The sequence below is a fragment of the Podarcis filfolensis genome, assembly GCF_964270895.1.
Source record: "Podarcis filfolensis genome assembly, chromosome: 12".
Classification (NCBI taxonomy): domain Eukaryota; kingdom Metazoa; phylum Chordata; class Lepidosauria; order Squamata; family Lacertidae; genus Podarcis; species Podarcis filfolensis.
Genome location: NC_139614.1, coordinates 36,239,866 through 36,264,242, shown reverse-complemented (window position 1 = coordinate 36,264,242; position 24,377 = coordinate 36,239,866). Strand labels below are relative to the sequence as shown.

At 42.1% G+C, this 24,377-nt stretch overlaps 2 protein-coding genes across 10 annotated transcripts in view; one reads left to right on the top strand and one right to left on the bottom strand.

Annotated features, from left to right (window-relative positions):
* The window catches only part of DNAJC1 (DnaJ heat shock protein family (Hsp40) member C1), a 74,267-nt gene extending 58,872 nt beyond the window's left edge, over positions 1-15,395 (top strand). Inside the window, exons 9-12 of the mRNA XM_083579782.1 lie at positions 6,533-6,652; positions 12,548-12,596; positions 13,586-14,076; positions 15,180-15,395. Coding sequence (XP_083435908.1) covers positions 6,533-6,652; positions 12,548-12,596; positions 13,586-14,076; positions 15,180-15,248 — 729 coding nt within the window. The 3' untranslated portion in view covers positions 15,249-15,395. The remainder of the gene's footprint in view (positions 1-6,532; positions 6,653-12,547; positions 12,597-13,585; positions 14,077-15,179) is intronic.
* Positions 15,396-15,833: 438 nt separating this feature from the next.
* Positions 15,834-24,377, bottom strand: part of MLLT10 (MLLT10 histone lysine methyltransferase DOT1L cofactor) — a 127,773-nt gene continuing 119,229 nt past the window's right edge. For 7 of the 9 annotated variants that reach the window (XM_083579344.1, XM_083579337.1, XM_083579340.1 and 4 more), the window contains 6 exons: positions 23,228-23,416; positions 22,717-22,805; positions 22,246-22,601; positions 20,661-20,763; positions 18,702-18,899; positions 15,834-17,403 (listed from right to left, as the gene is read on the bottom strand). In XM_083579344.1, coding sequence (XP_083435470.1) covers positions 17,359-17,403; positions 18,702-18,899; positions 20,661-20,763; positions 22,246-22,601; positions 22,717-22,805; positions 23,228-23,416 — 980 coding nt within the window. In that variant the 3' untranslated portion in view covers positions 15,834-17,358. The remainder of the gene's footprint in view (positions 17,404-18,701; positions 18,900-20,660; positions 20,764-22,245; positions 22,602-22,716; positions 22,806-23,227; positions 23,417-24,377) is intronic. The other 2 variants (XM_083579336.1, XM_083579339.1) reach the window with 1 other exon arrangement.

Sequence of the window (24,377 nt, the reverse complement as noted above, 5' to 3'; positions counted from 1 at the left end):
CAGTGAATTCTTATGAGTGTTTGTTCTTTAGTTCCTGCACACCAGCAGATGTCCCTAAGACTCTTTGCAAAGTTTTTACATTTGCCTTTTGGGGGAAGGAGAGATTTTTTCACATCCACCCACAATCATTGTATAGTAGTACTCGTATAGAATAACTTCTAGGGACTACCTGATCTCAGACAAGCCCACTACAGTGGTACCTCAGTGTACAAACAGCCCTGTTAATGAACTATTGGGTGAACGAACTCCGCAAAACAGGAAGTAGGTGTTCCAGTTAGCGAACTTTGCCTCGGAAGACAAATGGAAGATGAACAACAGTGGAAAGGCACCAGCTGCGGGAGGCCTCAGCAGGGAAAGCACACCTCGGTTTAAGAATGCTTTGGTTTGAGAATGGATTTTCAGAATGAATTAAGTTCATAAACCGAGGTACCACTGTACTGGAAAGATGTGTGCTGGTTACTAGGGAAAAAGGAAGGGCAAACTACAGAGATTCTAAGGACTAGAAGGGGGAAAGACAGAATTGGGGGGGCGGGCTGCCTTACAGGGTAGTGGGAAATAGTTCTTTAGAGCTCCAGGAATTCCTCTCGACTGGTCTCCAATCAATCACTTACCAAGTCACAACTCTGACTTCACTCCTTTGTGAACCTGTCAGTGATTTCTGCTGTCAGGCTTGACTCATTTCACAGAAGTGACTAGGACCGGTGCCCACACATTTTGCTTCATAACTTTCTTTCTAGTGGGGCTAGAGACTTTTTTAAACAATTGAAAGCAGTGGCCACGCAAGGAATGTTTCCTATCAGCAGAAGCAGCATATCTGGTTGAAGGCAGAGCTCATACCAAGCCCACAGACAGGAGGCAATGTGCCCCACATAGGGATGAAGAAGGCAAAATCAGGGTTGTAGAAAGCTGAAAGATATGTGGGCACTAGGATTAAGGAGCAGATTTTTTTGGGAGGGGGGGAGCTTAGCACAAGGCGTAGAGGAGGGCTCACCAAGCTCTTGGCTCCTGCAATGGCCTCTGCTTGAACAGTTAGAATGGTCAGGAATATTACCTCACCTGGCTGTAGCTGCTTTGAACTACAACTCCCATCAGCTCCAAGCAACACAGGAGTTCAAAACATCTGAAGAGCACCAGGTTGGGGAAGACTGTACTGGAGGGAGCAAAAATATACTGGCAGGTATACAGTAGAAAGGTGGAATGTAAATTTCTGTGTGGATAAATAGTGTTGTAGTTAAAAAAAATTTAATTGTAAATTGTTACCGCAGGAACAAGAGCGCTTTCCTCTCTATTAAAATGCAGCTGTACTACAGCTGCCCACAGTTGCAAACCTGTTAGTAAATGACAGGTTATAAGAGGGCAGTGTGTGAAATTTTAAAACATATTTGCTGTTTTCTTGGAATATTTGAAATGTGTGTGTGTGGTATTTAAAAGGTATTTAGAGCAACCATAAGAGCAGGGAGCACAGCACAAAAAGAAAACCCCCGCTAAAAGCTTATATTCAGTATGAAAAAATCTCGTTCAGTAAGTTTCTTTAAAATGTTATTTGACCAGCCGATATGAATATTTATAGCTGTGAAAGTAATCTGTTTTTAATTTTTGTGTTAAAAATGATTCCTCGTGTCTCTGTTTGCCTCCCCCTTCTTTTGAGTGTGTTGTGTTCAGTGTGGAGAGGTAATCCCAAAGCACTGTCTTTCTGATGTAAAATCTGAATGCTTGTGTAGACACAACAGCTGTCCCCTCACCATGTGGCATCTTCCATCACTCTACTGTAGAGATGAGTTTTGGCCCAGTGTTTCAGTAATATTGGACAAACATGGTTTTAAGTGGCAAAGGCTTATGCTTACACATTCATCTGACTCTGGCTCCAGAGCAGTACAGGGAGAATAAATTCACAGTGTTGCCACCCTCCTAGCTGCTTATAGCAGTGGAGTCACAGGGGGTTATCTTAAAGACACCGTTTACTGTTGTGGAAGAGCTGTAAATTCACCAACCCTTAAGAACAAAATAAAAGCCCGTCTGTGTGTGTGTGTGTGTGTGTGTGTGTGTGTGTGTGTGTACGTACCTGCACCCGCATGAGTGTGTACATGTTTATGTATATTGAAGGTGGATGTGTATGCTTCCAGGGTTATGGAGGTCTGTTCTTTTAGCGATTAAAATAAAAGACAAGCTTTCTTTATTCCTGAATTTATTTTGGTAAGAAATGATCAAAGCAACATATGAACAAGTTTACTTGAATGTAAATTCAAATATACAAAGTTCAACAGATCACTTGAGAACGAATTCTTCAGATCTTTTAAAGGTGTTTCTAGGAACATAGAAGCTGCTGCTTTATAACGAGTCAGTATCGTTGTTCCATCTACACTGATTTGCAGTTATTCTCCATAATTAAAGAGAGAGGGTTCCCTACCTAGAAAAGCCCAAGGTTGAACCCCAGACTTGCAAAGCAGATTCTCTACAGCCCTTCCTTATATTCCTGTTGTCAGTGCTGTAGATGTTTATTATGCCAGTTCAGTCATAGCTAAATCCTAGCTGTCAAGGTTCTACTTAATACTTTCAGCAGCATTCTAATAAACATGTTTCTTTTGTCCATAGACTTTTAAAAGATCTCCTGCCCCCTGATTCAAATGTGATCTTTTAGCCTAAGCCATTCATAGCCCAGGGAGGTGGCGCTGTGGGTAAAACCTCAGCGCCTAGGACTTGCCGATCGCATGGTCGGCGGTTCGAATCCCCGCGGTGGGGTGCGCTCCCGTTGTTCGGTCCCAGCGCCTGCCAACCTAGCAGTTCAAAAGCACCCCCGGGTGCAAGTAGATAAATAGGGACCGCTTACCAGCGGGAAGGTAAACGGCGTTCCGTGTGCTGCGCTGGCTTGCCAGATGCAGCTTGTCACGCTGGCCACGTGACCCGGAAGTGTCTGCAGACAGCGCTGGCTCCCGGCCTATAGAGTGAGATGACCGCACAACCCTAGAGTCTGCCAAGACTGGCCCATACGGGCAGGGGTACCTTTACCTTTACCTTTATTCATAGCCCACTAAATAGCCAGACTAGTCCATTTAGCAGCGTTGGCTTAAATGAAATGATTTAACTTTTGGGGGAAATGTTGAAGATTTGGAAGAAACTTTCCCCCTTCTTCTCAGAATATGGAAACTCATAGTTTAAATTGAGGGCTTTGCTTAACTATTGGTATGTTGATTGTAGCCCCTGGGGCTCAGAAGTAATATATAAGTCAGGCCTGGCATTATATCTTCCAGATAGTGAAGGAATTTGTGTTTGTAAGGAAGGAAGTCGGGAAGTTTAATGTTTTGGGTATGTGTGCATCTCCGCCTCTGCATCTAAAGGGTTCAAGGGAAAGTTGCAATCTCTCTGTCTCTCATTTTATCTCCTCCTCCACAATCTTGTGAGAGAAGCTGGGGTGGGGGGAAGAGAGTGAACTGCCCAAGGCCACTGACTGAACTTTGTCTGAGAACGGCTTTTCTCTAAAATATTATGAGCTCAGCACATGGGACTGCTTTTATGCTCAGGGCTTTTGTGGCAGACTCCTCCCAGGGTCCTCACACATACCGCGAAAGCCACACTCTAGGGGTTGTATCCCATAATAAGTCCTGTTCCAAGTAGACGAACGGGAACTAAGGAATGTGGCTAATGCAGATCCATTGACTTCAGTGGGTCTGCTCTACGTATAATTCAGTTGGGTACAAACCCTGTAAATCAGAGACCCTCTGAAGTGGCATCCTGCACGCTGTGATAAGCAGCAGCTGCGAGGAGAAATTGGTGCAATTCCAAAGTATGTGGAGAAGCACTTTAGGTGGAGACGGGAAGCTATGTCCCTCTAAGAGTTGTTGACCACTGGTGACCTTGGCTGGGGAGTTGGAAGTCCAACAATGTCTGGAGAGCCATGGGATTCCTATCCCTGACTTCATGTGTTCTTCTTCAAATGCTGGCCTTTGATAGTACCACCTAACTTTATTTTTAACAGTGTGGATCTGCTTGTCACTTAACTTTTTTACTTGGAAAGGCAAATCTAACAAAAAAACAGTCTTGTCCGCTCAATATTTGTGCCGAGAATTCAAAGTGGGGAATTTTTCATTCAGCGTGTTCTTTTGAATATACAAAGTTTTAAGTAATGATGGGCAGTTAATTATTAGTGTTAGGAAACTAGGCTGCAAAGCAGCTGTCTCTTGTGTTCTTAAATGTCGTCTATGTGAAAGAGAATTTGTGAAATTGTTCCATTTCCTACTATCTCCCCACCGTTTCAGATTGTTCAAAAGCTTTGCAGACTTTCACACTATTAGACTTATGTTTGGCTATTGAAAGCTTTTGATAGAAAGAAAAAGAAAAAACAGTTTCTCCCTGTTCTTTTGTTTTTACACTGACTTCTCGGAACACTTATCTCTGCTTGAAGAAATGCTGAATAGCAACAAGCACACTTGACATATTTTCTGCCAACTCTCCAGGTAATGGTATAGGTCAAGATCCAAGAGCCACATTCCTAGCTCAAGGGACCCTGCAGAATTTCAGAGTCTCCCTTTCTGACAGCATCAACCCCTTCCCCCCTCCTTGCCCCCAGCCAAATCTTATAGCAGCTTCACAAACCCGATATAGTGCAAATTGCTACAGGAGCAGTGGGATGTTCGAAATCCCACCAAGTACGTAATAAGCCATTGTACACATCTGAAAGGGCTTTTTGGATCCTGGCCAACAGCACATGATACTTTGGTAGTGAATTTTACATTAAGTATCTATAAGTGCCTCTTTCCGGGGGTTGGGGAGCATGGTGCAACGGAAAGCTCTATTACTTGCACTGGAAATTGGCTGCCTTTCCCTGATCCAAAGCACTGTTAGTTTCCCACTGCACCACACGTGTGTGTGTGTGTGTGTGTGTGTGTGTGTGTGTGTGTGTATTTCTTTCTTTCCTCCTCCCCAGAAAAAAGTACATCCTTATTGATATATACGTCTGTGTGTCTGTGTCTCCATCCACCCACACAGCCGGTCCTGAATTATTATGGTTGTACAAAAAGTCACACAGATATGATTTTCAGCATTTGGTGAACAAAGGCATGCATGGACACAAAACAGGGGATGATTGATAAAATCCTTCCCACTATTGGCTATTATTTACTGCTTCTTAAGCGGCAGGCTGTATATTTATGCCAATTTATCTGCTTCAGGGAGCATTCTTGATAGCAGGACAAAGTGAATAAAAGTAGTTTGCTTTGCAAATGAATGCAAATGGCAGAGCCTTTGGGAAGCCTGTTAAACAGGGGCAAGGCACTCTGATTAGGAGTGAAGCTGCCATTTGGACATGGTGAAAAGAGCACGCTTGAGCCATTGATTGGGGGAGACAGTGAAAAGTCAGGGAAGGGCCCCGTTTAAGCTTGTGGTGGAGCAGGCGGACGTCAGCGTGGTTAGAGCACAGTGGGAGAATGACAGGCAGGATTAGTGTCAGGGAGAAGCTTTGCCGTAGCTGTGGAGATGGTCTCTGGGGTCATTCACCTCTGAATGTTGTTCTGTGCTGATGGCTCTGTAATGCAAACTGCTTGGTGCCTGCCTGTTCATTATCGGAAATGGTGATTAGGGGGAGGTATTTGTCATAAAGGGCTCTTTTTAGAAATAAATAGAAATGGGAAGCTGTTGCTTGCTGCCCGTGCCAGTGCAGAGGAAGCCGGGTGCAGATGGCTTTTCTGATGAGAAAAAAGGGGGAAGGTGGAAACAGCTGCTTGCATGTGAATGAATGTTAAGGCTTCTCTATATAGAGCCCCTGCGCTCCTGCTTCAAGGTTTGGGGGCTTGATTTGTCACTTTTAAAAAAGAAGAAATTGGAGTTTGGGTTTGCAATTGAGGGAGCATGTGTTTTGGTCTCTCTGGAAACAGTTACCCTGCCCCTAAATGCGCTGTGCTCAGGAGCTATTCATTCCAGGTGCTTCCAATAGATTAACCACCAGAGGTTTAAGTAGACGTTGGATGGCCATCTGTCATGCATGCTTTAGCTGAGATTCCTGCATTGCGAGGGGTTGGACTAGATGACCCTTGAGGTCCCTTCCAACTCTACAATTCTGCGATACTATGACCACCTCCACAAATCCTTTCCTTGTTGGAGAAAAATCTAGGCAGATTTGTTACACCATTAAAAAATGCAACAGTGCAGTAGTGTATTGGATTGTGTGATACACACAACCACAAATCCAGGGTCTTTCCTAAATTCACTTCCCTGGGGATATGGATTTGATGCAAAATTTTGTCATGTTAATACCTTAAAGCATCTGACACTATTAAACATGTTGCATTTGTAGAATTTGTGTGCGCCCACCCGCATGTGTGTCCAAATCATTATAAATAAACTAGACGTGCCAGGTATATGTGTTGCTCTATTCAACAAGCAAAAGTAGGAAGTATTAAGCAAGCTATAAAATAATTGTATTTGCAATGAACACCCTTTGCATGATTACCTTGCTTCAGTCTTGTGCTCAGTGTCTCTACCCCCTCCTGCCACAGACAAACCCTCCTTGTGTAATGAATGTTCTTCAAATGTTTTACAGGCACCGGAATGGACGGAAGAGGACCTTAGCCAACTGACAAGAAGTATGGTTAAGTTCCCAGGGGGGACGCCTGGTCGATGGGAAAAGATTGCTCACGAATTGGGTCGATCAGTGGCAGATGTGAGTTCACTCGAATTTGCATTGTATGGACAAACCAGAACAAGACAGGCAGTGTAGAAGCCAGACATAGATGGGGACCAACATTGTCTTTTGAGAGAGGCTGCAATCCTTTTAGGACCTGGAAGTGAACCATTAACTAACTAAGCAAGAAGCAGATGTCAGCTGGTCCCCCTGCTCCACAATTAACAGCTGTAACTGATCAGCTATATGGGGATTCTGGCGCTTAGAGACTCAAGCTACTGTAACCCGATAACAGAAAAACAATGCCAGTTTTAGGCTTTCTAGTAAACCCTCTTTGCTGGAAGAGGACATTTGTGAGACTTAAGTAAAGATAATATTTCTGGTTGGGCCAAACCCCCCCCTTTTTCAAAAAACCCTAAATGCAGATCAGCTAATAGTGTTTAGACAGGTGGTATCCATTAATTAAGCTTGGGATCTCTCTCTCTCTCTCTCTCTCTCTCTCTCTCTCACACACACACACACACACACACACACACACACACACACACAATGATGGACCTACATCCTAACACAGAATACGGTGATGTGCAAAATGACAAATTTAGCACTTTGTGAGGCAAAACATCCACTGTTGTTTCTTTTTAAAATGGACTTAAGGAGTTGTAGTTCTTGAGTACTGTTTTGGGAGAGAAGAAATTGAATTCTCTTCAGTTCAGAGGCATCAGGGAAAGAGCACGAAAATTAGTTGAACCTCATCAATGGTACTTGGCTGTTGTCACATCTGGGCATTAAGAACATTATCCCATTGCTGGGAGAAGAAGCTGACCTCCGTAACCACTTTGTGTAGCATTGATCACTATCCCACTAGGGACGGTGTCTCACTAGGCAACAAGTTCTTTAAGGAAGTGTGTCTCCTCAGAGGTTGAGGATGAAAAAACTAGTACTGATCCTGAGAGTTGGTGGTTTGAACATTAAGAACATGGGTAGTTGGGTATACAATAGGCAGGGTGAACTGTCTGCCTAACCGGAAGGTTGCAGACAACCTAAGATACAACCCAAATTTTCAAGGAGCAGCTGTCAAATGTGTCCAGACCACTGTAGTTGCTAGCCTTGTGGCAGACTTGTGACTGTGTAGTCAGAGTTCACTTTGTCTTTCCAGGGATGATAAAGACTGAGGGTATTTTGAAGGAACATAGGAAGCTGCCTTATAACGAGTCCACTGGTCCCTCTAGTTCAGTGTTGTTATTACTATTAATTATTATTTTTATATTATTGTTTTTGTTCAGTATTGAAGCCTTGTGGCACACTGTGTCAGTGCGTCTGTTAACCAAAATGTGGGTGGTTTGAGCTGACCCAGTGTTGGCTGTGGGGAGGATTCCTGCATGGCAGGGGGTTGGACTAAATGACCCTTTCAACTCTATGATTTCTATGAAATCTATGACACTGATAAGCAGCAGCTGTCCAGGATTTCGGGCAGGGTGTCTCAGGCCTCCCTGGAGATGCCTTGCTCTGTCACTGTGCTTTAGCCCTTCCCCCCAGTTTAAAAAAACAACCCTCCTTTTTTCACCTGGCTTATGTTAAGTCAGCTATAATAATCTAAGAATTGCCTTACTGGAGCACAACCAAAGTCCATTGAATTTAGACATCTCCCCAAACAGTGCCCAGCCAGATGACTTTAGGAAGCTCCCAGGCAGCACACAATGATGGTAAGGATCCCTCTCCAGTGGCTGGTAATTGGTGATATTGTGCACTTGAATATATATTTATTGGGCTACTGTTATCGCACTTTATAGCCCCGAGAGCCCTCTCAACGTGGCTTAGCAAAGAGTCTGAAAATTGCGCCCAGATCTAGTACAGGAACAGAAAATGCAGGTGCCTGCATGGAACCAGGGTCTCTCTGGTAGCCTTTTCTGATGTCATAACCACCAAAAATTTGTAAGGAACTGAAATGGAGGTCAGCCACTGAAAGTTGCTCAGCCCATGATAGAAGCAGTTTTCTACTGCTGGAAGTTGGCAGTTGCCAGGCAACAGCTCCAAGTAAGGATCTCTGAGGAAGTAAAGAAGCTCATTCAGCTGTCATGGCTATCCTTTGTCCATTTGGCCATGACAACAAAAGCCTATGTTCTAATGGTTTTAACCTTTTTTTAAAAAAAATTGTGTGTGTGTGTACATACACATATACATACACATATACATACGAATGTATGTGTGCGCGCGTGTGTACACACACACACACACACACACACACACGCTGAGCCAGACCACTGATGCATCTAGCTTTGTATTAAATACACTGACCAGAAGCGCCTCACCAGGGTTTCAAGCGGGGGTCTCTCCCAGCCTACCTGCAGATGCTGTGTCGCTGAGCTACGGCCTTTTCTCACTGTCCACCATCTTAGGCTGTATTTACAGACAGCAGATCACACAATAAAACTTTTCTGGACTATGGGTGGAGTTTTTTTTGGGGGGGGGTAGATGAGTCTTGTGGCTAAACAGTCCACCATTGGAAAAAATCTTACTGCACACACTGTACTGCAAAATGGTTATAGACAGTGCTGTTTTTCTAGGAAAAAGAGGTGCCCGAATTCTCCATGAACACCTCCCTTATTCTCTTATAATGGCAATGGTGCCCACCTGAGAGGTGCCAGAACTGAGTTCCAGTGAGTTCCCCCTGGGGGAAAAAAGCCCTGGTTAAAGAGGATGTTCACTATATAGTGTTATTTATATAAAGGTCTTTATGAACAATGTCAGTCGTGAGTTTGGCTGCAGGAAAAAAGGTCGTTAACATGAAGTGAGTTTGTGTGCTGGGATAGGGACATGGGTGCTGCTGTGGGTTAAGCCACAGAGCCTAGGACTTGCTGATCAGAAGGTCGGCGGTTCGAATCCCCGCGACGGGGTGAGCTCCCGTTGCTCGGTCCCTGCTCTTGCCCACCTAGCAGTTCGAAAGCACGTCAAAGTGCAAGTAGATAAATAGGTACCGCTCCGGCGGGAAGGTAAATGGTGTTTCCGTGCGCTGCTCTGGTTTGCCAGAAGCGGCTTAGTCATGCTGGCCACATGACCCAGAAGCTGTACGCCGGCTCGCTCGGCCAATAAAGCGAGATGAGCGCCGCAACCCCAGTGTCAGTCACGACTGGACCTAATGGTCAGGGGTCCCTTTACCTTTACCTTACTGTTGGGATGAGGAAAATTATGTTGGCTTGTGTTCTCTATTTGTGTTAGCTGCCAGGAAATTGAGAGCCAGATTTGTTGTTTGTTTGTTTATAGCTTATAGATAAACAAATAAAATGGTTACTACTAGTAGTACATATAGAAAAATAGAATATTAGGGAATATGTTGGCTACAGTGCTCCCCCCCCCCCCCGATACCACTTCTGTAGTGAAATACGTAAATGAACCATGCATTGTGTACCCCTTCCTTCTTTCCTGAACCTTTCTTGATTTATTGTACAAGTTCAGCATGGGGAGCAAATTTATTTGCACTACTACTTTTTCCAAGCTGGTTAGATTTTTAAAATGAGGTGTATTCGGATTTTAAGAAGTAAGTAATTAGCTTCTCTAGCTTCTGAAGTAGTATTTTACTCCAAAACAATTTTTCATCAGTGGCACTGGAGCCTGTTCTCCTTGTTCGGTCATGTGAGGTGTTTTCTTTCCCTTTTTGTTTTCCCGAACCTTCTCTCAATTTGTATGCATTTTTTAAAAAAGTATCTTGCCCAATCTTAATAAGATGATTAGTTTTAGTAGTTTTACAGTGCCTTGGTGTGAAATAAGTCAGGTAACCACTTTATTAGAACCCCCCATCAGCTTAGATCTCCTCAACTCACAACTTACCATGTCAGCTTGATTGTGAGAAATAGTCTCCAGAATCTAAACATTTGAAGCAACTGTGTAACGTCTAAGCCGCTTCACCTCTCCTTTCAAAACAAAGTCCAGACCAAAAACAAAAATCCTCTCAAACCAATCAGTATAATGGAATCACATTTTTATTTGTAAGTGGAAAGATAATGCAGCATTTATTAAATTACTTTCCTGGTTTGGGCTTGTGGTATTAATTAGATTTGTTTTTGTCAAGCGTTTCGATTATGAAAGGGAAGCCTTCCAGTTCTCTTTAATCAGAGTTCCTGCCAGCTGACCCGGTTACCTGTACCAGCACCCCACGTCTGCCTCCACACATCTGTTCTTTGACCCGTTTCCCCCTTGTTGGATTTTTGGCTCTCATTCTTGCCCTCTTACTACTTGAAGAAATAATTGAACATTCTTCCCCCACCCCTCCTAAACACACTCCCCCCTTCAATGGCTGAGCTCTCCCTGGTTTGGTTAACGAATGGCTCACTTGTTTCAGGCTTCCCCAGCAAGCTGAGCTTCTCGACAACTGGCTATACTGACTGGGGCTGATGGGAGTTGGAGTCCATCCACATCTGGATGACCAAAGGCAGTGTGGTGTAGTGGATACGGAACGCGGAGCTTCTGTTAAAGCTTATGCATTGTTACAGGTTGAACCTATGCAGTCAGAAATAAGCACTCCTGAATTGGAAACATGCATCTGAATATGTATTTATTGGGCTACTGTTATCCCACTGAGAGCCCTCTCAACGCGACTTACCAGAGTCTGAAAATTGTGCTCAAATCTAATACAGGAGCAGAAAACGCCTGGCATTTGTATGGAACCAGGGTCTCTCAGGGATCTTTTCCTGGTGTCATAACAGGCAGCAGCTACCACCAAAAACTTCTAAGGCACTTGTGAAAGGTGCCTTGGGATCACGGTCATTATTTTTTAAAGTTTTTAAAAGGATGCTAAAAATTGTGAAAACAATCTGGTGTGTGTGCAAAGCAGACTCCTAGTTGTTTATTTTCATGTGGTTATTTCACTGTAAGTTTTTCAACTGGCAGCAAAGAGCTCTCCGGTTCCATTCACATGAAATAATATCATTTGCTTGGCTAAGAGGATGTAAACTGATGCTGCTTTGCCTCTGCAGTCACTAATCTCTTATATTCAGGTTGCAATAGCAGATTGATGGGGGATTTGCTGCCTGCATGGAAAAGGCCCAGGTAGGCAGCAAAACAACAATAGGCAGGTGGGTAGATAGGAGCACACTTTTCTAATTAGTGTGGTGCTTGGCAGTGTGAGGTAAAGGGGGTGCAGTTATAAAAACACCCCATATGTCAAAGAGAAGATAGGGAGATGATTAACTGCCACTGGGCTGTGTAAATTTGAGCTCATGAGTAGAAACACACTACCTTTTAACTTCTGTTACCATGAGGTGTAAAGGGCTCCAGATAGTTAGATTAGTATTATTTGAGGGAGAGATTGTCTAAGGAAGTGATCCATGAAGAGAAACTGATTGCTGGTCTTAGGTTTTCTGTTGTTTTCTATTTAAATAAGAGTTTATCTTAAAGAACATTGATTAACTGTTTTGAAAAACAGTATACAATTTCATGCAAATCATGATGCTGCCCCTCTTTTTAAGAGCAAGGTTAAGAGCGTCATCTGGGTGAAATAAGAAATCTTCCTCTTTTCCCATTCTTATTGGAGTTGGAGCCCTTTGGCCTATAGAGAGAGCCAGTGTGTTGTGGTTGTTTGTTGACTGACTTGTTACATTTCTACCCCATCCTTCCTTTTAAGCAGCTCAGGGAATGTCCACAATCCTGCCCCACCCTGCTTCTCATCTGGGAGGATTGTTCACAGTTTTGCTTGCAAGACATACACCAGAGTCCATGTTTATTTAATAAAATATTTATTGTAATTATATATCATGCACATTGGGCTTTTAGAATAACTGAATAGGGATGGAAATGTGTAGCTGGTCTCCGTCAATAGTTCTGGTTATTGGTATTCACTGGACTCTTTGTCTTGATCAGTTTTCTTTGATGTCTTCTTTTAAGCCATCTTACAAAACATATCTATAAATTAAATGCATTCTCTTCCTTCCTAAACAGGTCACCATGAAAACCAAACAGATTAAAGATTCAGTTACGTGCGCTCCTGGTAAGTTTCTAGTGCTTCTGTTATTTGTTTCTTGATGCTTAGAGCATAATTAATCTGTGTTAAGTGAGATTGGAGAACATTTAAGCTTAAAAACATTAGTGCCTTGCTGAATCAGATAGTAGTTCAGTATTCTTTCCAGCAACCAGCAGCAACTAGGTGAACTTCCACAAATTTGCCTTTCCTCACTGCCCGCATTCTGCCCACCCCTATTTTGGCCAGTTCCTGGGTCAGATCTCGCCGGCCAAACTTTTTTTAGAGAATAGGAACTCCTGCTCCAGCTATAACATTGCCGCCATGCAGGGTCTTAGCTTGCCTCACCAGACTCAGGGTATTGGGAAATGGCAATGCATTCTCTTTCCATCCCTTATCCCTGCAATGACCTGGGAGTTGAGTGTTCAACTCAAGCCATAATGTTAGAGTGATGTATCTGCAGAATGAAACCTCGCAATCCTTCCTCCACAGCTTTGAGAAACTCACAAGAAACTTAACTGTACTGGCTGCCTCTTCTATAAAATGATCCAGGCAGAAAGGGACTTGTATATATGCCCTTATTAAGTGGATAATATGAGGCTCTACCCTTCAGTGGTTAGCAGTGCAAAGGACACAGAATAACTAAGGGTACCGTTAGCAGTAGGGGCAATGAAGTTCATTCATTTCAAACCAGTGGAAATTGTGCAGTAGCAGGTGCATGTTAACAAAGGAACCAGAAAACAGTGCCAGATGTTTTAGCATCATACCTAATTGATTCTATTTCTGGATTGCTTAATTCAGGTGTGCCTACCATGGAAACAAAGGAGGAAGTAAAAACAGAAGCCCAAATTCATTATTTTTATGAACTCTTGATTTTTGAGTAGATGTATCAAAAAGTTTTCAAGGGTTGACTCAACAATTACTTACTGGGGGGTAACAGTTGCAGAATAAGAATACTATAGGATCAGTTTCCCCTTCCCTGGCTTAAATCATGCTGAAAATGATGCTGTTTCCAACAGGTATCGTTAGGCTGTCAGAGCTGAAAATGTTGGCCCAAAACTCCAAATCCAACAAGGCCAGTGTTAACTTGTCAGATCACATAATCACTCAGCGGGAAAAAGAGGAGGAAGACCTGGAGGAGGACGTGTCAAAGTACAGTTGTGACCCAGAACCAATAGATATGGCAACAGCAGATCAACAAGAGACTGCGTTGACTGAAGCCAGACACCGCAGGAGGAAAACAATACCAAAGGGCCCTGAAGTGACACTCCCAGTGATGAAAGAGGCAGCAGAGGACAAATGTAGGGGGAAGCGCCAGAAGGACTTTGACACTGCAGATCAAGAGGAATATAGCGACGAGGAGGCCAGAAAAAGAGAGAGATGCCGCAGTTCTGAAGACTTGTGGACTCAGAATCAACAGAAGCTTTTGGAGCTGGCCTTACAGCAGTATCCAAAGGGAACTGCAGAACGCTGGGATAAGATTGCCAAATGTGTTCCAGGGAAAACTAAGGTGAGGTCATGCTCTCGTGTAGGGTTAAAGCACTCTGCCGTTGGGTGTGGTGTGGTACACTAGCTAAAAGCTGAAGCTGCCTCCTTGATTCTGCCAAAAGTTCAACCTGGGGGAGGGAATGCACTTCAGTTTTCAGCAAATGTTGCTGAGAATGAGGTGTGGCATATGGCTAAATGCTGTAGCTGCTAACATGCAGCTCCTTTCCAGGCAGGGCTTTTGGAGGTTTGGGCTGGTTCTGTATAGCATTGCTTCTAAACTGGTAAAACAGTGAAGTTAGGTCCATTCACGGACGACTCTGGGGTTGTGGTGCTCATCTCGCTCTGTCGGCCGAGGGAGCTGGCGTTTGTCCGCAGACAGCTTCCAGGTCATGTGGCCAGCATGACTAAGCCGCTTCTGGCAAACCAGGGGGGAAGCACCGTTTACCTTCTCGCTGGAGGGGTACCTATTTATCTATTTGCACTTTGACGTGCTTTCGAACTGCCAACCTTCTGATCGGCAAGCCCTAGGCTCTGTGGTTCAAGCCACAGCGCCATCCGCTTCCCTGAAGTTAACATAGTGAGGCCCAATATTAGTTTCTGGCATTTTGCTTTTTATTAGGAATTCGTTACTTTTATTGTTTTTCCAAACAGTTGCTGCTTTTATGAAGTCCTGTTGATCCATTAGAAACATTTCAAAATCCACTAGCGTGAATTTTATTTTATTAGGGTTATGCAAAATGCCACATGAATGTGAGCAAGGTTGTTTCTTTTAGATAGAAATAGAACTTTTTGCATAGTTTCTTTGACAGCCCACAGAAAGGCAGCAAAAACAATTGGTGTGAATGTGTTGGTTGGTACAAGCAGTGAGTCGGTAGCTGTGAAAAGTGGACTTGAAATCTCTGCAAGGACCTAGGATCACTCTGTATGGCAACTTGTTCATGCATTTTCCCCATGGAATTGTCTCACTATGGACACATTTACACAGAAATTCCATAGCACGAACTATTTAGGATATTTTCCCCATTGTCAGTTTTCCATAAAATGCCCCTTTAAATTGCTAGCATACGTTTTCATTTAACAAAAGCGAAATATCCTTTAATCTCAATTCTGCTTCTCTGCCTGCAGGAAGAATGTGTGACTCGATACAAGTTGCTGGTTGAACTCATACAAAAGAAAAAAATGGCAAAGAGCTGAATGAACATTCTCAAGAACTTTGCTTACTGAAAATGGAGATATTTTAAACAACATATGCAGTAACTTGTATTTTTGTACCTCAGTATTTCAGTATGTCATGTGCCTTAGTAAAAAATAAATCAATACATTTTATGCCTTCCTTTAAAACTTGTGCTTATAAGATCAGTAGAATTTTTTTTGCCAAGAAAAGTAAGTATGTAAGAACTGAGTACTTAAACCTATTAGTAAAACATGGCCTAAAAACACCCTAAAATTTGTAGTCCAAAATCTCTACAGGGAGGGATGATCAACATGGCGCCCTCAAACTGTTGGGGGACTTCAAGTCACAATAGTCAAGTTTGGCGAGTGCTGTGGTCCAGTAATATCTAGAGGGTGCCACGTTGGGGGGTTAATAGAACATTTAGTTAATATTGCCATTTTTAGAGTGTGCTGCATGGGCTCCTACCAGATACAGCAAATCAAGTGAAGCTGGAACTTCAGATGCCGACTTTAAAACATGACTTCTCATTCACACACATAACGATGTGTGTAATACAATCCAATGATAAGCACATCATAAAAAAAACTGCAGTTGGAAGAAATAAGTTGGGTTATGTTTACAACCATAAACAATATTAAAATTTATTAACCAAAGCTTTGTACATATCTTTATATAAACTTGCAATTTTACATCTAGCAAAACAGCAACAATTTGTACAAATTGTTACAGAATATTAACGAATGGTTTAAGCAAATTAAACCACACTGATTTACTTTAGTAAATTATCTACAAAAGTGATTTGTGACTTTTTAAAAAAATTCCCATGAACATATAAAAATAAATTATTCTTTCATTTTCAATTAAATCTACCAATTAGAAATATTACAAATCAAAATATCCACCTTATGAATTTTCCACAATACAAAAAACTGTCACAAAACCTTATTTACAGAAATGAGGTAAGAACTGTGCAATGTTTAACCAAACGATATTGCAGAAACAATAGGTTCATCCAATTAAGTACACAGTGTAGGTCTAAAGTATACTTGAGTATTTTCCACTAATAATTCACACAAATTCAGATTAGTGGCCATTAAATCCCAACCTCAATCTATGTTCTGCTATACTGCATAGTCATACCATGAAAATCAACTATTCAAAGTGAAAATATTTCTTTTAAAAAAAATTCCACCCGTTTACACCATTTCCTCAGAAATGTGAAATTCCTTCTCCCCCCCCCTTTCTTTTTTTGGTAATTTATTAGTGGAAAGCAACCCAGGTAACAATTTGCCTGAGCTATCTACAGTGACAAACACTTCTCATAAAGGCAGATCAATGGGGACGGCTGCTGGTGCAAGGTTGAGCACACTGACGGCTTTCACAAAGACTTGTTTAGTGCATGCCCAGCTATACAAAGCAATTCCAACCCAATAGAGGTAAGCAACAGGCACTTGGGTTAATTCAAATATTACCAGAACATGAGTTGCCCTCTCCTCTGGTAAGATTGATCATCTTTGAACTGATCTGTTTTTTTCCAGCAACCTTAAAAAAAATCCAATTGAGCATTAGCCACCATTTGTCATTACTTGAGACTTCTTGCTTTAGCAAAACATCCATTAAAGTTAACTGGGGGTGGGAGTAAAAAGTTTAAAACCTGGTCCTTTATTGGGGGGAAAAACTGGTACCTCTTTTTTAAAAAAACTCACTGGTGTTTAGCTAAACAGTAACAACTTGCCATTGGCAGATACTGCAATTTGGCTTGCTTTCTTCAAACAAGTAATGGATCTGGAACAGGCAGGGACAGACAGTCTGTTCATTAGCACTCTGGTATGTTAAAAGGCTACTAGTTCAGCAGCAGAAGTCAAACAAATGGCCCAAACTGACAACTCTAATATGCAAAAATACTTTAAAAGTTCCATGAAATTGGAAGAAAACAGTTAAGGTTCAGTGCAACAAAAAGCAACAAGGTCAAAGCCTTACAATAAATGTCTTCAGGTAGATTCGCTTTTCCAGTGTGCAGTTAGCTCCTTGTTGCATTGAGTCATACCTGCAGAGAGTCTGCAACTTGCAAACTGATGAAGTGCTCTCACAGCAGGACACATAATTCTCATGTTTTTATTTCTCCAAATGTCAATTCTTTTCCGGTGCAACTGGTCCACTTTTATCATTGAGTCTCTGGAGACGAAATCAACATGTCATGCCAGCTTACAATTGTGTCACATTATCAGGGTTTTTTAAAAAAAACGCTAAAACAAAATGGTAATGCATCAAAAGAGAGAGATGTTTTGTTGTTTTTACGTATGGCAAAACTTCCTAAGGTTGAGAAGCAACATAAAATGAAAACTTTTGACATGAAAGGATGACATTTGGTCTCCAGCCTGCACTCCCCTCACTAAGGGGGGGGGAGCAAACCACCACCTAAAAGCTCTCATAAGCTGCTTCTGGATTCAGCCAGTTTATGTTTTCTCCACAGTACACAAAATTTGAATTAATATCTACAGGATTTTTAGGAAACAAAGCACACATTTCATTATGAAATAATGAATGCAGATGTATTCACTGTTCATTTACTTCTACTGTTCCAACTGAGAAGCAGCACCTTTACAGATAGTTTGGGTTTGGTATGTGAGGAAATAAAGGAGGGGGAGAGAATACTAAAAACGGCCTTCCCTATTTGTTTCTGTCACTAAATATCACATTCAATGAGTTTTGGGAAATATGCAAATAATCTGCAATACTGATTAATTGATCAGGTAATTGCTGATTGGTTACTAACTCTTTAAAATTGGTGGCTAGCCCTATTTAAAAGCAGTGGTTCATTGCTAAGACAGGAAGGTAATGTTATTGAGCCAAGTCCTATCAAAGGAACAGCATACACAGCTTTTCTGAAAAAATAAATTTAACAGTGAAATTTAGAAAGCTAGACAACAGTAATGGGCAATGCCAACGTAGAAAGATGGTTCTTTCCTCTCTCGTGCTAATGTTCCAGTGCTAGAGTTCACTATGCTGTGGGTCTTCCAGCAGTTTATTGAAGAGTATTGTAACTAGATGGTGCTAAAAGCGCAAAAATACCCCCACAGCTGGTACAAAGCAACAACTAGCAGCATGTGGTCGAAACACAGCAATGGCACACACACAAGTGCAACTGTAGCAGCAAATGCCCTTGCTGTCCCCTGGAAAAGTAGGAGAGCTGCTGATTATCCTGCAACATTATTCTAGTGAGGGGTGAGCTTGAAGGCTTTACCAGGCAGGGACCAGAGGGGCTCTCAGTCGAAGGACTGGGTGCCAAAGTAGATGTGACAGTTAAAGCCACTCATTTCAGTCATACCCTTGTAGCTGAACAGGATTTCCTCTCTTCATTTAATCTTTAATATAAACATTTCCCTTGGTGTTGGTATTTTTAACCTTTACCTAGTTAAGACCTTCTGCTGCACTTGAATTTGCTTATATGAGCAGTACACATATATACTTACAGTTACTTTTTGAGCTGTATTATCCCCATGAATGGTAAGGAATGGGTTACTCGTAGCTGTATGAAGTGGGGATGCCTGATTGCCTGCCAGCAAGTTATTGATGGGAATCTGTGTTGCTCCAGAAATCTGCAATTGTTGTACTTCAGGCTGGTGGTGTTGCTGCTGAACTAGTTGATACAGAAGAGCCTGGTGCTGTTCCTCAAGTACAACAGAGAAGGACAGTTTTAGTCATTTTATGGGTGAACACGTTTCTTCTTCCATTCAGAAAAATGAGTAGTCAAAACTGGTGAAAACTAAACTTGTGAGTGAATTAACTCCTCCCTTATCCAGGATTTACACACACTTTTCTGTAGTTTAGATTTAAAATGACTGTAGTTGACTCTTCCACAGCTTCAAGGCAGAGGAACAACCAGAACTAGCGTCTTAAAGCTGCTGTTGGTAGAGAGGTCCCTTGCCTGCTCAGAACTAATGTTTTGCCACACTTAAGAGCAGAGCTTTGATACAGGGAAGTCCAGTTCACATCCCTGCTTAAGTATGAAGCATACTGGCAGGCATTGAATAAATTTATTGCAAGAACCAAAACACAACTTTGAGCAGACAAGTGGGATGCAGAAACAAAGATGTGAACCAGGAAAAGCAGAAAGTCATGCTGTGGACTACAAATCTAGGGGAGAGTAAACTTTAAAGGGTAGTGCAACAGAGATATCTGAAAGCCCCTGTCTTCTTCCTGACTAAGCCAATCCAAGAATCCAGTATACATTTTCTTTCTCCTTTTCAACAGAGTAGACTTTGGATGTACAAAGCAAAAGCATTTGTGTCAGAAGCTAAATGAAAAAACTTCTTTTGGAGAACTAACAGGTGGCAGGATCTAGTAAGCACCTTTCTAAAGAGCTATACGATAAAACATTACTTGTGTATCTGTCTTCAGTTGATACTGGATTGTGAATGTAAATGATTAGCTTCAGGGTGCTTATAGTCTACCCCCACATCCTGGTACCCTGTTCAAAAATGTATGCATGTGAAAGAGAACACTATGTGCCTGCAAGTTTGTATGTCTACAAATCTCTCAAGAATATCGTTGCCTCTTATTTTGTACCAATGCCATAAGCATCTTTCAAGCTGAAGAGAAATCCTTCCAGGTTGATGCATGTCGTAACAGTTCTGCAGTAGCAAAAGAGGTTGAGGAGACCATCTCCTCTTCCAGTCTGACCCCACTCCACTTCCTGTGGAGCAAAGTGAGCCATCCCTCTTTTCTCCAATAAATGGGAGATAGTTAGTGACGGGTTGGAAGGAATGGGACAGGCACAGCCATGGGGCACTGTCTTTGCTCTTCTAGAGTTATGGGAGGCATGCATGGCTTATGTGGTGAGTTGTTGGAATTACATTTGTTCCAACGTCCACATCTGTACAACTGAAGGTATGGTTGGCCCTTGGCAAAGAGGTGGCAATTTTGTGATATGGTTGGATAGTGCCTTGCATGCTTCCTTCCAGCAACTCCTCCAGCCAAGCTGGTGCTAAATGTATTGCTCTGCTTTCCTTTGGACCACATCAGAGAGGCTGAGGGGGGTCTTGTCATCTGAGGACCTCCACTCAAACACACACACTGCCCAGGCCTGCACCCGGGGGAGGTCACTTCAGTGCTGCTAACACAGCAGTTTGACTTCACTTCGATTTAGGTGTTGTTGATTTTTACGAAAGTCCTTTTGATGATACCTCAGGCACCAAAATGCATCTGGCCATCTACTTCTTCTCATCCAAGATTCTGAACTGCTTAAAGCTCAAGCAGCCTTTCGTGCTTCTCTTATTAAAAACAGTTCTATAATTTTTCCTGGGTCTCTCTCTGTGAGCACCTTTTTGAAGCTTGTGACAAGATTTAGAACAAGACCCAAACTAGCTACATAAACATCAACACTTGCCCCCAAACTCTGGAAATAAAAGGGACAATAAAAAAAGACTCACTGGTGTGAATTGTTGAGTATTCAGTAACTGCTGAAATTGCTGGTGCTGTTGATGTAGCAGGAGTTGTCTCTGTTGCTCCGGAAGAAACCCAAGTCCAGAAGCACTGCAAATTACCAACAAACTCTTAACTGGAAATGCATTTATCTGGTGAATTAGCTCCTTGATCATTTTTATAGCACACTTTCAGCAAAAGTTTAAAAAAAATCTAAAACATTAAATATATGCAGATTACCGGTAACATGCATGTGCCTAGATGCATTTGATTATACATCTCACTAAAATTATTTTAAAACTTTGATGTATCTTAACTTAGGAAAAACAAAACTGGCGTTCTTGTCATTTCAGATTACTTTTACAGATCCAAGTATAAATGCAGCCAAACAAGGGAAGTACTTAATCCCCCCTGAATTCTGAAGACAAATTAGCAGTAGTTCTTTTTTTCCTTTTTTCCTTTTGCATACTTGCAAAACCAAATGCAGGACTTCTTCTCACCCACATTTTGCATGCACAAAAACCCAGCGGTGGGAGAGAAGGATGACTTCCTAATGCTTACTTGCAAGTTTGAAAAAGTACCTGCACTCATCCTGCACTTTCTAGAAAAAAACACACTGAATGCTGTTTACAATGGGCAACTGCTCCCAGGTCTCAACAACATGGCCTTATGGACTGAGAAGGCCAAAAGAGTGGCTGCTTAGTCAAAAGTGTTCCTTCCCTCGCCAATGCAAGACAGATACTTATGGAAAGGGGCTGCCTTTAAAGCAATATGCTAAAGAAAAAGACAGGGCACAGAAAGTACAGTGAAGAAAAATAAATATGCCAATGCAAAACACAGGATAAATGAAGTTATCCAATACACTGAGATAGATGCTAACCAAACAGAGTGTTTCATATGGTGTTACTGTTGTAGCAGTCAAAAAGGAACTGAGTGGGAACATATACTTAGAGCATGTACAGACAGTAGGGGAAATCAGTCTGCCAAAATGCAAGCCTAGTTCTAGATTTTTCCAAAACAAAATCTGTCCAGGTGTAAAACCCAGGTGACTGAACAGAGGACCAGAAGCACAATCAGCAGAATTTTGTCCCTTATGGCTAGCCATTTCAACAGCCTGATGAACTAAGGAACATGGCAACTTTAGAGCATGTCATGGAAATAGAACAGCTGCATCACATATCCCGTTGTACAGTCAACTCATGCGGTATAAGCCCCCAAGCTAAGCTGGAGGGAGCATATTGTGGCAGTGCAGACGGTTAAGAGGAGAACTTGGGAGAAAGCATCTAAACTGTGAAGTCGACTGTTCAAAAAACAAAAACAAGAACATGCACAGATGAACACACACTCCATGCTCAAAACAAAATCATAGAAATTAATCCTATGTTTTAGGAGTCAGCTGCTGCAAGAGAGAATGACTGCTTAAGTTTCCTATTCACATGCAAAAGGAAATTTGAACACAGTAAGCATTTCACTATTTTTAAGCTCTTCCCTCAGTACCTTCAAGAAAAAGCAGTTATTTTAGACAGACTTAAAAAAGGAAAGGGGGGGGATATCAAATATGAGCCAAAAAGACAAACAAGAGCAAAGGCTTACCTGCTACTCAGTGTAGTTGGCAGAGGATGTGCTGTGTTTGGTGGCCCAGTTGCGTGAGCGAGAGGAGAAGGGTTCTGCGATATTGTGGCAGGAGTCTGAATTACCCCATTTAAAGCCCCAACAATTCCATTGATTGCCAGCTGGTTACCTGGCAGAGCTCCAATTATTCCACCAACGGCGGCAGGAATGGTGGATGTTACAGTTTGCATTCCGCCGGCAAGTGCCCCCACTGTCACGCCATTGACCTGTTGAACTCCTGCGACTCCGGTGCCTTGCTGAGCTGGACTTTGCCCAGCAGGTGGGGGAGTGGAAAGAGCAGAGGAGCTACTGGTGCTTTGTCCACTGGAGTTGATCTCCTAGTGAAAACACAAAGGCTCAGCTGCATCAAACTTCACACAAAAGCAAATAATCGAGATGCACTATTAACCTAGCAGAAGTCTTAGAATGCATGGAAAAGAAAACAAACAGTACCTGATTTAATACGGGAAGGGAATTGTCAGGTAGAAAGGTGCTTCCCAGATGAGGGCTCTTGCTGCTGTTCAAAGAATCAGTGCTAGCAGCTAAAAGCAGGAGTTAAAAACAAACAAACGAGAGTGTGAGAAAATCTCTGTTTCTGCACCCAAAAGGCATAAAACCTAATTCAATGTGGAACACTTAAATAAAAGTGAATTAATGTTATATTAAATATATGGACTAACAGTGATCTACTTCTGCTTTTTTTGCTGTTCAATATGAATCCACAGCCAGCAGAAGTACTTAAATTAATTTCATCTCTAAGTTTCACCTGGCCAACATATAGTCTCTTTAAAAGTGTTCTCAGAAATTACTGATTTTACAGGTCAAAATACAGAATAAAAACAGTAGAAACATTCAATTTACTTCCTTCTCATACAGATAACAGGCAATGGTAAGAGGCCAAAAGCTTTCTGGAAGTTGTGACAGAGCTCTACATTAAAAACAAAAACTACTTCTGTTGCCTTACCAGCCTGAGCTGAAAATGCATGTATTTGATGTGAAGGACTCGGATTGCAGGTTATTGTTGGGAAAGGAACTGAAAGCTGGGCATTTAGTAGCTGGAGGCGTTCCTTTTTAGCAGTCAGGTTTTTAATCTGTTCTTCTAAGCGTCGGTTCTCAACTTGAAGCTGGTGCAATGACTTCAGCATACCTAAAACTGACCAAAATACGACCAATCAATCCAAGTCCCTGAAAAATTCTAATTAAAGGTGCTATTTCTTAACATAATAACTGCATACATTGTTCCGGCTTGGAATAATTTTTTTTTAAAAAATCTAAGACACCACTAGCAAATCAGTTATTAGAGAGAACCTTTTTACTTCTCTAGTAACTTCTTTTTAAGATATGTCCTTATCAGAAAGATAGGCAAAGAGGTGAAAAGTGCTCTAAATTCCCTTTGAAGTTAGGCATGGTGAGAACTACAGGGGTCAATTCATACACATCTGTTTATCCCCATCTCTGCTTAGTGTATATCCTCCAGGTAACCCAGTGCATGCCTGTGCAGTCACATATTCTGCAAGCCCCAAGTGCATAAGCTTCTTAATATGACACACATATTTCAGAGGACAAAGTCTGACTCCTGTACCCGGCTTAATGCACAAAGAATTTTGTAACCCACTCTCATTTGTCCCTACCAATGGCCATAAACAAATGGCAGCGCACACACTTTCAGTTTACCATCACTTTTCTAAAGGAAAGATTCCTTCAGGAGCCTCCACTGCCAAGTAATTGTTCAAGAAAAAGATACTCAGTTTGGGTTGTACAAAAGTTTTAAATGCTATTATGCTCTCACAGAACAGTTTTGTAGGGTTTTCTTTTTCAATTTTTTTTGGGGGGGGCTGATTTGTTGACTCATTGGCCAAAAAACCTGCAAATTTATGTAATCAATGAAAACTTTTACTCTGTTTTTATTGCTTTTAAATCAACAGACTCCAGCTGCTTTCAATGTCCCTCTAAAGAGCACCCAGCAGGGAGCAGGAGGAACCCTGCAGTCTCTGCCCTCTCCCTGCAGTTAAAGCACCTCCTCAGCCAAATACCATCTTCTCTACCCTCAAATTTGGATTTTGGGTGAATTTTGGGACTTTCGCATCAGCCCGCATGCAAGATAGTTTAGCGAT